The 13,667-nt window shown below is 43.5% G+C and overlaps 1 protein-coding gene across 4 annotated transcripts in view; it reads left to right on the top strand.

The window, feature by feature from the left end:
• Window positions 1–13,667, top strand: part of FREM1 (FRAS1 related extracellular matrix 1) — a 102,865-nt gene that overhangs the window by 74,796 nt on the left and 14,402 nt on the right. For all 4 annotated transcript variants that reach the window (XM_073345427.1, XM_073345426.1, XM_073345435.1 and 1 more), the window contains 6 exons: window positions 4,045–4,194; window positions 6,367–6,605; window positions 7,779–7,826; window positions 8,104–8,283; window positions 8,884–9,012; window positions 13,494–13,609. In XM_073345427.1, coding sequence (XP_073201528.1) covers window positions 4,045–4,194; window positions 6,367–6,605; window positions 7,779–7,826; window positions 8,104–8,283; window positions 8,884–9,012; window positions 13,494–13,609 — 862 coding nt within the window. The remainder of the gene's footprint in view (window positions 1–4,044; window positions 4,195–6,366; window positions 6,606–7,778; window positions 7,827–8,103; window positions 8,284–8,883; window positions 9,013–13,493; window positions 13,610–13,667) is intronic.

Raw genomic sequence — 13,667 nt, 5'->3', positions numbered from 1 at the left:
ATTTTTGACTTGCCATTTTGTGATGCGCTTCCCTGTGGCGCACTTTCCTACCAAGATGATAAATGTCCTGAACTTTCACCATGACGAGAAATCAACTTCTCACCGTAGTTCCAAACACAAAGTGTATCTTCTTGACTTTATCAAGCTGCTGATGTAGCTGGGGAGACTACGTAGATTTTGTTTCATATAGTACTGCATTACTGCTGAGAGAACATTATATAAAATTATATGCAATGATATATTCCCCATAAAAGTACAGTTAATAATACATTAAGATTGCAGATAAATTTAAATCAAAATCCCAGATATGAACATGTCTGATGTTTGGGTCCGGATTCAGATTTGAATTTTGCAGTTTGGGGCCCATCTCTGGGTAAGACAGTACCTGAGCTAACAGTACAGTAGTAAATGTAATGGAGTCCTGTATAGTAGAATGGTAAAAGCGACACTTCAGTGCCAATTTAGGTATGAAGCGTGGCTAACTCGGTAGTGAAAAGAAGGATGTTCTTGTTGTTGAAAGAAGAAAAGGAGTACCTGTGGCACCTTAGAGACTAACCAATTTATTTGAGCATGAGCTTTCGTGAGCTACAGCTCACTTCATCGGATGCATACCGTGGAAACTGCAGCAGACATTATATACACACAGAGATCATGAAACAATACCTCCTCCCACCCCACTGTCCTGCTGGTAATAGCTTATCTAAAGTGATCATCAAGTTGGGCCACTTCCGAAATATATAATATATATATATATAGTGTATATAATGTCTGCTGCAGTTTCCACGGTATGCATCCGATGAAGTGAGCTGTAGCTCACGAAAGCTCATGCTCAAATAAATTGGTTAGTCTCTAAGGTGCCACAAGTACTCCTTTTCTTTTTGCGAATACAGACTAGCACGGCTGTTACTCTGAAACCTGTTCTTGTTGTTAAGAAACTAGAATGGGATTCAGGACATCTGGATTCAGTTCCTGGCTTTCCCACAGATTTCTTGTGTGATCAGAATTTTTATCAGATAGGTTGAGATTCTCACCCTTGCTCTGTTCCTTTTATGCCAGGTAAAATGGCCATAGCAGTGTAAAGGAGATCCTAAAAGCCCCAGAGCCAGGTTGGGGAGGATTTCCCTGGCAAAGAACTGCAGAAGGCAGCCATAAGGTCCCCCTAGCAACCCCTAATGTAGGGATTCTAGGCAGTGGTGAGGCCAGTACGGCAGCCTAGAGAAGTTGCTGTAATTTACATAGGTCCCAAGCTGTGAAGCAGCCCCAGATCAGGAGGGTGCAAAGATGCTTAAAGTCACACTAGCCCACCTCTGCCTGGGCAGAGTTTAGTGCTGTGCCTCTAAGAATCTGGTTTTTCACATATAAAGAATAACTAGGCAAGAGAACCCATTTGCTTTCAAAATTACCTCCGGCTCCTTTGTAGATGCAGGCCCAAGTTGTCAGCACTAACTGTGCCTGTGCATATTTTCTAGACATAATCTAGGACTTGACTTCTGGAAATGTGGCCCACAGAGTTCAGACTGCTTCCTGAAATGCCCACTGAGATTATGCCAGTGGTGCCAGGAGTAAAATTTCAATTACAAAACATCACCATGATTATAAAAGAAATGAGAAATATCTGTGGAAACCTCAAACAAACGACACTTGTTTCATGGGAAAATAGCCTAAGCACTTATCTGCATCTGAAAAACAGAAGATAAGGGGGAGGTGATAAGCAAATTCCAACCCAACCATGTGGAGTCTGCAGTGGTGAATCTCTCAGTTGGAATCTCAGCTTTTGTTGTGAAAAAAGGCAATGCAAGCAGTGTTTTGGCTACAGAGATGCCATAGGACTGCAGTCTTTGCCTGGCTATCACATAGGAAAATTTGTGACAGTTCAGTTAAAAGACTAATCAACAAATTAAAATTTGCTGGAAATGTTTCAGCTTTGACATAATGGGGAAGTACAGGTCTAATTTCTAGGTAACTTCTGGTCTTTTTTTAGAGACATATTAGAGAGGGTGGATGGCCATAAAGCAATAAACACAATAGGTGGGGGAATCTGTTCACTTTCCTAGCACACCTCTGAAATCACTGATTCTTCCCAATGGCTGACGGGAGTATTCAGCACAGAGAGGGTGGAAGATACGGATGGAATAGCAGCAACAGAGTAGGAGCAGATAAAAAAATTGTATTAAGGGCACTCCCTCTGTGGCAGTTTTGGCCGAAGAGTGGGTGTCTTCTGCTCTGGATAACAGTGCAGAACCAGAGACCTTGTCATTAGACTTTTTACTTTAAATTAAAAAATGCAATAGAGGATGTTGAGACTAGTGTAAAAAAAACCAAACACACACCCTAAATGCTTTGGGTTCTGACGACCTAGGAGGTCACCTCTCCTTCACCAAATGCCTAAGATCAGCTGATGCACTCAACCTACCGTTCTTTAGATTGAAACATCTAGAGGTTGTGGGCAGAGTATTTTCAGTGCAAGGCCCTTAACTGGGATATACTCCCCTCCATTGTCCGGCTACTCTGGGAAGCTAATGCTCTGAACTTGGTGCAGGGAAGTGTACATTGATTCACCCTGGGGGAGGGCAGGCCACTTTACTGTTGTTGTCCTCCCCTGGGGTTTCTACCAGAGGTGGAGGCTGCTTTAGTTTATAAGTGGTATTCCATAAGAGGTCTGCAGGTGGAGGCTGGCTATGGGATATGCTGATCTGGCATATCCCACCCCTCTTTTCCAGCCAGTATCCTTCACTTGTTGTACTGCATGAACTTCCTACACATGCCTTCCATGCTGCCTTACTGCTCTTCCCACTGGCAGATTATCCCCCTGGAAGGTCCTTTGTCTAGCTTTACACTGGCAGGAGCCCCAGATCTGTTGACTTCAGGGCATCGTGTAAAGTAATTTATTTTCTCAGGCTTTATCTTGAGAGGATGCTGGTGTTTGGGTTTATTTTTAATTTGTGGGGAGCGGTCTAATTAGTTAACACTGGTGAACTAATTTGATGTTTATTTTAAAAACACATGCTCAGAGTCCACTGTGATGGACTCATTAAATAAAAATAATAAATTACAAATGAAAGTTAGTGGTGGCATAGGAGCCAATCCAAGCTGATTGAAGTCAACGGGAGTATTTACATTGATTTCAGTGGGCGTTGGATAAAAGCCCATAATCTCAGATTGGAGATGGACCTGAAAGGTAACTAGGAAATGGAGACCAAAACAAGTGGGAGGCCAACAGAGGCAGCCTAAAAATTAATATTGTATATATGTATCTTACTACATGCATGCGGAACATCCATCTTAACTTTGTGAGTCAGTTTTGTACACAAAAAGAGTACTAATCCAAAAATAGTACTAATAACAATAATGCCCATTCTGGGATCTGGGTCTGACCAACTGAAATGCAACTTTTCTGAATGGAATTGTTTAAAAGAAGGTCTTTGCATTCACCTCTAAAGCCTTTTGTTGTGTGTGTAAATATATACATCTATATATATGATTATGATTATTTATTGGTCTTTCAACTAATAACCAGAATAACCCTTTACATTAGAACTACAATCTGTTCTCATTTCCACTGCTGTAAATCTGAAATAACACAATTAAAGCCAGGAATTACTCAAAATTTGTAACAGAGACCAGAAGCTAGCTTCTGAAGTATAGTACTAAAAGTCAGTGTAATTTTTGATTAGTTATGCAAATTTTTTAAATAATTGTAGCATCTCTAGAATTAAGATTCTAAAATAAAAAGAATACATCACATTTCTCTTTAAAATTGCAACTGAACTCCTAAATCTATGTATTGTAGCCATCATTTCCCATGTCTAAGGCAGCTTTTTATTACAGTGTATGCACATGAACTGAATCATCATTGTCCAGGAACAAATTTGGTCTCTTAGTGTTATTTGGGAGAACAGCAGGAGTCCAGTCAGTTGGTATGAGCACAATAGCATACACAAGCTATTCTATTCTAGCTGTAGACATGTTAATTAATATTTTTTTTGACACCCAGATTGATTGAAATAGCAATTAAAGAGTAATTAAAATGTTTACTTCTGGTAGGAATGTCAACCAAGACGTGGAATATAGCAATTACTTATGACGGATTAGAGGAAGATGATGAGGTCTTTGAAGTAGTTCTGAACTCCCCTGTGAATGCAGTTCTTGGCACCAGGACAAAAGCTGTAGTGAAAATTCTGGACTCAAAAGGAGGTATTCTCTTTTGATCATCATCTTTAAAATCTGGAGCAATCTTGGCTGAGTAGCTACTTACTTTCAACAACACTTACCTTCAAATCAAAATGCTTAATTTAAAAAAAAAAAAGAAAACAGGATTGACAGTTGCAGATCCGTTTATTCTCTCACATAACTCTATTCTTCCTCTTAGGAAACAGCATGGAGAAAGCAACAAGTACAAAAGAAAAAAACAACAAGCATTTTAGATTTCAGCATTCATCATTATTTTCAAAGGAATTTATTTTGAAGGTCCACTAAAATGTTTTTCTGGTGATTGTATAACAGTTGTTGCACTCCTTTGGGAAAGATGTCAGAAAAAAATCTAACAACAGAACCCAGCCCTTAAAATAAATTCTGTAGTATCCGACTGGTTTGAGCAATTGTTCTACAATACTGTAGCATTTTTCAGTGATTAAGTGTGGAGTGTTTTAATGTGGAAACGGATGAGGAAAATACCAATACTTATCTAGACAGCTAAATTCTTTGAAGATTGAAGAATATTCTTCTCTCTAACTGCCTAGCACAGTGCTTCTCAAACTTTTGTACTGGTGCCTCTGAGTGCGACCCCCCCCCATAAATTAAAAACACTTTTTTATATATTTAACACCATTATAAATGCTGGAGGCAAAGCCAGGTTTGGGGTAGAGGCTGATAGCTTGCAACCCCCCATGTAATAACCTCTCGACCCCCTGAGGGTCCCGACCCCCAGTTTGAGAACCCCTGGCCTAGCAGAACAGCATTACCCATACAAATGTGAAAATGAATTTGGGTTAGTTTTGCAAAGGTCATTTTTAAAGGTTCATGGGCTGATTTTCTGTCTAGTAACTGGGATGACCAGACATCTCAATATTAGGGGCTTTGTCTTATATAGGCAGTTATACCCTCCCCTTCCCCCGCCCACAAAAATAAGTGTCCAATTTTTCACACTTGCTATCTGGTCACCCTATTGGTAACACTGATGTAAATCCAAATTACTCAACTGAAGTCAGAGATTCATCAGTGTAAAACTGGTTTGAGAGGAAAATAGGACCATGTCAAAGTGTGAAAAAGAAGGCACCTATGACTGATTGCTTGCTACCCAAATGACTGATAAGGAAGGCACCTGGGACCAACTGGCTGCTGCTGATACATTGATAGGGAGAGATACCTGGGCTTTATAAGGCAGAGAAGAATGGACAGGAGAGGGAGAGAGCTTTGTGTGAGAAATAGCCAAACAGGGGGGGGATTGCAGTTGGAGACAGAGAAGAGTAATTGGGGAGCTGTTTGAGGTGGTGCTGAGCTCTTAATAAGACTCCTGAGGGAAGCAGTTGGGGAAGCCTTCTGAAGGTGTCACCTGAGGATCCAGGGAGCACAGGTCCAAGAAGAGGAGCTCAGTAACTCAGAGGACTCCAAAGGGAAAGATAATAAGGAGCAGCCAGGGCGGGCTGATGAGCTGTGTTATCTGGGGAAGCTGAAGAGGAGAGGGACTATGAAAGGGAATAGATAGGCCTCAGAAAGGAGTGGTGGTGCCCAGTGGAAGATCTGAGAGACTTATTTGGAGCTTCAAAATAGACAGACCTTCAGTAAAGGAGGGTTTGTATCTGATGTGAGACTGGGACAAAAGAGACTGTGTTTGAGTGTATGGTAGGGGCATTGGTGTGTGTGACGGCCTTGTTGGACTTATTGGTTGTCTCCTGGGTGAAGGGAAACTGAGGCCAGCTGCTGCAGAACCATGTGAGGGTCAGAAGAGAGTGTTACAGAATATGTGTGCTCATTTACAGGGCAGCAAAATTTTTTTGGGGTTGAGAGAAAATCATTAGGGCATAAATATTTCCAAAATTGTTCATTATACCTGAAAGTCTATGGACCAAGTGTGTACCTTCAACAAGTACCTCTTAGTGCATTTGATTTTCAGGGAGTTGATTTTATTTACTTGTACCAAAGTATTTATACTTTTATGACTCACAGACAATACTATACACAAATGCTCTTTTCCTCTAGGTAAATAAATAGGAGAAATGAGGACTAGTGAATAAATAGCAAATCGGCAACATTAGATGAAAAATCATCCAACTTTTAATGACAAGCTGTTTCAGTGCCCTAGTCAATGTGACCAGCTATCTGCTCATGTAAAATGAACTGACCATCTGCCATCTTGTATGCTTTCAGGTCAATGCAGCTCTTTCCGTTCCTCTGGCCAAAACAAGCCCAATTTACGGGGGACAGGCGCATTGCTTCCAGTTTCCTCAGGGTCCTCATCGCCCTCCAATCCTGGCACTGTTCACTTGGAAGAAATCCCGCTGTCCTCTTCCAGAGTGATGATGGTGGATAGAGGGGATGTGTTACAGGAATTCAACTTGGTGAATCTGTCAAGGATGAGGCTTAGAGCTGTCAGAAATGGCAAAATAGTAAGGCAGATCTATTTTATGGTGATGGGATGATAATATATATTTTTTAAAACCGTGATTTTACCTGAATTTACTGTAACTAGGAAATATCTGTGCATTCAGTGGATCAGACTTAAGAGCTTTTTAAGAATATACTGTATCTTCTGAAAGCCTTGACACTGAGGAGCTGTCTATATGAGAAAGACAGATGGAGTTGAGGAAGGAAATGTGTATCAAACAACAAACCAAAATAATGCAGATTCGGATGGGGTGGCTTCTCAGCTGGGGTAAATCAGCAGAGCTCTATTGAAATTAATGGAACGAGGTCAATTTACAGGAGCTAATCATCTGATCCTGAAGATACTAGAAAATAAACAAGGAAATAAAATTTACCTAATTTGGAAAAAAAAACAGTGGAGACACCTCATTAGGCAGATTTCATGTACACTGATTTGATTGGGACATGACTGTGATCTTTAACTGTTATGTAAAGAGACTATGAGCACACCTTTGTGTGTCAGGCCTGATCTACACATAAAATTCAGGTCGATACAGCTATGGCACTCGGGGGTGTGAAAAATCCACACCCCTAAGCGCTGTAGCTGTGACAATGTAGCTCCCAGTGAAGACACAGCTTGGTGGATGGAAGAATGTTTCCGTTCCCCTAGCTAATGTTTCTCAGGGAGATGGAGTTCTACAGTGACAGAAAAACCTTTTCCATTGCTGTAGGCTGTCTACACTATGGGGTTATGCTGGCATCGCTACAGTGCCATAACTATGCTATTATAGTGGCAAAGAGTCCTGTGGCACCTTATAGACTAACAGATGTATTGGAGCATAAGTTTTCGTGGGTGAATACCCACTTCGTCAGTTGCTCCAAGATGTCTGTTAGTCTATAAGGTGCCACAGGACTCTTTGCCACTTTTACAGATCCAGACTAACACAGCTACCCCTCTGATACTATGCTATTATAGTCCCTGTAATGTAGGACATTTTTAATTGCCCACTTTCAGATATCATCCGCCTCCATTGTAGGGGAAAAAAATTAAAACCAAGAATAAAATCTGTAGTGTTTGCTAACCTAGATTATCTAACCAGCAACCTCAATGAGACTTTCACAAAAAGTTTCAGATAGCTACCTGTTTCTATATTGTGTAGATATGCCAAACTCATTTCACTGTCTGGCCTTTTCAGGTTCATCCTTCGTCTGTGTTAAGCAATGGAACCCATGTGGCTTTTAAAGTAAGAATATTATGATGTGGCTTCTTCTATGATTCTTTCCTTATTGTGTCTTACCTTAGCTGCATGTACTACAACTTTAATAATTTGATGTAGTTAATACTGACTGCACTGTCTCATTCTCTTCATCTTTTTCTTTTGGGGGGGGTCTCTTCCCCTTGATTGACAATAATTTGTGTTTCAAAATTCCTTTCCATTTTTGTGAGGAGAATTTTGAAGTTGCTTATGAATGGTAATCCTCTCCCTTTTTTTTTTTTTTGGTGTTACTTTTAAAATCAAGTATCATGGATTGGTGTCTCTCAGAGTAGAGGATGACACCTCATCAGCTAATGCAAACAAGGCTAACAAGTCAATACTTAACCAAGGGCAGGCAAAGATAAATGTGATATCCTCCAGGAAGACAGAAGTCCCACAAGCTGATAAGGCAGAGCTGATGTCTGAATCACACTCTAGCCAACAGGTATGAAGACCTTTTGTTTCATATGAGTTTTCACCATCTGTTTTAACTCAAGCTGTTATCTTGAGAGGATTTAACACCTCTGAGATCTCCAGTCCAATTCCACCTGCAAAATTTACTCTTCTAGTTCTTAGTTTAGACTAATTTAGCCAATACATGGATAAATTAACAACTCAACCCATTTAGCATTAGCATGTCACCATAGGCACCGACTCCATGGGTGCTCTGGGGCTGGAGCACCCACAAGGGAAAAAAGTAGCAGTCCTGCGGATCAGCACCTCCTGCCCACCAGCAGCCCCGCCGATCAGCTCCTCCCCCTCCCTCCTGGTGCCTCCTGCCCGCTGTGGATCAGCTGTTCAGCAGCATGCAGGAGGTGCTGTGCGGGAGAGAGAAGAGCAGGGGCAGGAAGAGGTGGGCTTGGGGGCTTGGAGGAAGGGGTGGAGTTGGAGCGGGGCCTGGGGGAGAGCAGGGGTTGAGCACCCCCCATGATCTGAGTAAATCAGCGCCTATGCATGTCACAATCTTTTGAAGTAAAAACTGACCATTTATTCTGTTCCATAAAACCATTTTGCTTCAATGTGTAAATGTTATTCCCTTTTTCAGGACCTGGTCCTCTCCTTTCCAAAGAGCTGCACGCCTGATTTAGATGGGCTCTTGCATTTTGAAGAAGGCACCCAAAACTTATTTCAGTGTGATGGAATTTCGTGGAAGTTATGGACTTCAGAAAGCAAGGTAACTATTGTCTGCCCTTTGTGTGCATTTAATTTAAAGCTTCCCCAGTGTTGAATTGTATAGTCCTTTCCACAAGGGATTTTAGTTTATTGTAATAGAGATTTTGTGTTTTGATTGATACATTCAGGTTTCCCTTTGGATGAGTAAAAGGGAACACTTCTTTATAAAACATTTTTAAGTAAAAGCACTTCAAGAAAGCTTAATAAAAACCTGTCAAAATACTGTTTCTTGACATGACGGTCTTAAACATCTTCAGGTGCAGTCTCATCAGTGTTGCTTCATCATTAAGCCTCAGGAATGTGTGCCTGTCAGATGTATGCAGCCCCAACAGACACACTTTTAGACATGTTGGTATGAAATGATGAAATGAAATGAAATGTAGGGGCCTGATTCACTGGTATGTTAGGGATGCTGTGGTGGTGCAAAGCAGTCCTATACCGGGCTACCAGGGCTTCCACTACATAGGAGGATCTCTGAGTGGTGTATCACTGCAGTAGTGGCTTCTCATACCACCCTCTTCCTGCCTACTAGTGGATTCAGGGTGGCTAGGGCTCCATGCCCCCAGCTGATCTCCAGCTGACATTGGCAGCCAGCATACAGTAGCCAGGTTGTTCTAAATTATATTGCAGACCAGTCTGGCGTTCTGATGCCCTGGGTTCAAGATGGCTTAGGGCTTGTGTCGATGAACAGTTGGCATGCAGCAAGCTGGAATGTAAAACTAAAGTGCACTAGGGAGCTGTGCACTAACTGGCTGCATGGACCCTGCTACCATGCACTAAGAGTTCTGTAGTGTGCTTTGACCTACTTCCATTTCAAAGCAGAGTAGGCCAATGTGCACTACAAAACTCCTAGTGCATAGTAGCAGGGTCCACACGGACATTAAGGGCTTGTCTACACTGGCAAGATTCTGCACAGTAAAGCAGCTTTTTGTGCTCAAACTGCAGACATGTCCATGCTGCCAAGCCACTTTGTGCGCAGAAACTCCTCAGTTGCAGCGCTGCAAAAAAACCACCTCGACGAGACTCATAAGGCTATTTGCCCAGAGGCTCCAGCACACTAATGCCAGTGTAGACACTTGATTGCTTTCTGTGCTGTAATTGGCCTCTGGAGCTGTCCCACAATGCGCTCCACTCATTGTTTTGAACTCTGCTGCCCTGGAGCCATGTGCCCCTCCCCTTTCAAAGCACCGTTTCTGACAGCCGTTGCATGCTGTGCTGATCTGCTCTGGGACACCAAGCAAACCATTAATGTGAAATGCTTGGGTTGTTGAACACAGAGGCGCGCCTGTGTGTGTGTGTATGTGTGTATGTGTGTGTGAGCGTGCCCAGGGAGGGAGGTGGGGGCTGATGTCAGGGTTTCCCTCTCCCCCTGCCTCAGGACTGGTTGCTTCCTGCTGCTGTCTGAACTTACAAGACAGCATGTTGACACACTCTCGTCCCCCAAAAAACACTGTTGCTCCCCCACTTCATACACACACACTCCCTGTCACACACTCTGCCCTCCCCGCCCCCCGCTTCAGTTGAAAAGCAGCTGACCATGTAGTAGGATGCCCATGGAACAATGGGATTGGGAAACCTGCATCATGTGATGCTGTGCCTGCCCTATGAGGCATTGCAAACCCTTCCCAAAGCACCCTGCAGCCAGTCCCACTGTGGGATAGCGACCACAATGCACTGCTCTCTTCGCCGTTGCAAGAGCTGCTAATGTGGCTGCGGTCCAGCATCACAAGGAGCACAGTGTGAGCACGCAACAGCAGTTTAATTCCAGCGTTTTAATAAAAATGGTATCACTTGTGGCACAGAAACTTGCCAGCGTAGACATACCGTTCTGGAACCAACCGCACTGGACAGGGGTGGGGAGGTGGTGCTTCCCGAAACGGCCAAGCATGGCTCCGCCTACACGCCGCACCCCAAGGCCCCACTTTGGCTGGGCTGGGCTCCCGGGGGCTGGAGCCATGCCGCCTGCCTTCCCGGGACTGGGGAGGCTACAGCAGTGCCGCTGCACGCTCTCCCTCCCGGCGCTCTGGGGTTGGGGAGGATGCAGTGGCACCATCGTATGCTCTCCCTTCTGGTGGCGTGCACTCCCTCGGGTGGAAGGGGCAGGGCTGGGGGCTAGCCTCCCGCAGCCAGCAGTTCACACCCTGCCCATGTGCGCCGGCCAATCATGCCAGCCCAAGGCGCGGCCTTCCAAAACACGGGGCCCAGAGCGGTAGCCCCAATTCACCGGACCCTAGGGACTCCCTGGCTGTAGGGTCTGCTACGTACTAATGGTTCATCTACACAAACCCTTAATGCCATCTTTGTACACATCTCCTTTGATGTGTACACTGAGCACTTCTCAGACGCACCAAAGAATCAGGACCTAAAACACAGAGGAAACTCGATGGCCCCACTGGTCACTCTTCACCGTATGAAATGGCAACTAATTCTATCTTGAATCAGTCACACAGTCTGAATTAGATTGTAAACTCTTTTGGACAAGGAGTGATTCTTAATCTCTTTGGGTATGTCTACACTGCAATTAAACCCCTTCATCTGGCCTGTGCCAGCTGATTCAGGCTCACAGGGCTTGGGCTATGGGGATATTTAATTGCAGAGTAGATGTTTGGGCTCAGGCTGGAGCCTGAGCTCTGGGACCCTTCAGCTATGGGACTCATCCAAAATGAAGCCTGAATGTATCAACTAAACACAAAACCTCTATTAAAAAAAAGCTAAAATCCCCTGTGGGAAGGACTGTATAGTCCTGTGGGCCTGAGTCAGCTGGCATGGGTCAGCTGCTGGTGTTCAATTGCAGTGTAGGCAGACCCATAACGTACAGTGCCTAGCACAGTGGAGATCCTGGCTGCTGCTCTAATACATACTATCAGAGAAGAGCAACAAGAATTATTGGAGGCATGGAAAGTATGCCTTACAGGGCGAGACTTAAGGGGCTCAATATATTTAGCATATTGAAGGGAAGGTTGGGAGCTGACTTGCTCATGGGCTGTAAAGTCCATACAGGGAATCAATATCAGAGGGCTCTTTAATTTAGCCGACAAAGACATAAAGTCCAGTGGCTGGAAGTTGAAGTTAGACTATCTCAAACTGGGAATAAGGTCTAAATTTTATTAGTGAGTGTCAAGGTTCTCTCCCCACTCTGAACTCTAGGGTACAGGTGTGGGGACCCGCATGAAAGACCCCCTAAGCTTATTTCTACCAGCTTAGGCTAAAAACTTCCCCAAGGCACAAATCCTTCCTTGTCCTTGGATGGGTAATGCTGCCACCACCAAGTGAGTTAGACAAAGATTCAGGAAAAGGACCACTTGGAGTTTCTGTTCCCTAAAATATCCCCCCAAGCCCCTTCACCTTTCCTGGGGAGGCTTGAGAATAATATAACAACCAAATAGGTAAACCAGATTCTTAAAAAACAGAACTTTATTATAAAGAAAAAAAATAAAAGCACCTCTGTAAAATCAGGATGGAAGATAACTTTACAGGGTAATCAGATTCAAAACACAGAGGATTCCTGTCTAGGCAAAACTTTAAAGTTACAAAAAACAGGGATAAACCTCCCTGTAAGAATAGGGAACATTCACAAGCTAAAAACAAAAGATAATCTAATGCGCCCTTGCCTTATTTACTTACTCTTTTTGCAATATTGAGACTCATTTTAGGATGATTTTAGGAGAAGGAGTTTTCTGACCTGATGCTTCTCTGCTTCCCCAGAGAACACACAACACAGAGCACAAACAAAGCTTCCCTCCCCCCCCAGATTTGAAAGTATCTTCTTTCCCCATTGGTCCTTTTGGTCAGGTTCCAACCAGGTTATTTGAGCTTCTTAACCCCTTACAGGTAAGGAGGAATTCTAGGCTACCCTTAGCTATATGTTTATGACAGTGAGGGTAATTAATCCCTGGAACAGTTTACTAAGGGCTGTGGTGGATTCTTAGTCACCTGAAGTCTTTAAATCAACACTGAATGTCTGTCTAAAATATACATGCAAGTTCAACCACAAGTTTTTGGGCTTCATACAGGAATTACTGGGTGAGATGCTATGGCCTGTTGTGCAGGAGGTCAGTCCTGATGCACTGCAGACACCCCGAGCCCTGGCACACCCCACAGGGCTAAAGCCCTGAACCCTGGTGCACTGAGGAGCCCCATGTCCCAGCACACCTCACGGGGCTGAAGCTCCAAGCCCTGGTGCATCCCGGAACCCTGAATGCGGGAGGCATGGGGAGCTCTGGGAAACACTCTGTGAGAATTTAAACCCTGAATATAGTGTAACTGCTTTGATCTTGTACATACCTACTCCACTAGATGAATATTGCACCCAGTCTATCTTTTGAAGTTACTGATGTTGAATTTAAAAAACTCCTTCAGTTTTATTAATATAAACAAATGTTTGTGTCTGTTTTGATCCTGACGAAGCATGTTAAAGCAGCGCTTTAGAAGGCTGATGCTATTAACAAGTCACTCTGAGAATGAGCAATCTTTTTATTTCAGGATGTTAGCATGAAAAAATGCCCATCTGGATGGAGCCATCATGGCAGCAGCTGCTATTTCCTGATCACAGACCAGAAAGTCACTTGGAATACAGCTGCTCGGGCTTGCCGGGAGCAGTAAGTCTTTTTCAGATTCATCATTTTGTTTGGTAGTTGGGTGTTGCTCCTGCACTGA

This window comes from Lepidochelys kempii, chromosome 5 (genome assembly GCF_965140265.1).
Source record: "Lepidochelys kempii isolate rLepKem1 chromosome 5, rLepKem1.hap2, whole genome shotgun sequence".
NCBI classification, from domain to species: domain Eukaryota; kingdom Metazoa; phylum Chordata; order Testudines; family Cheloniidae; genus Lepidochelys; species Lepidochelys kempii.
Note: the sequence above shows the minus strand (reverse complement) of the source record. Positions and strands in the feature narration are given on the sequence as shown.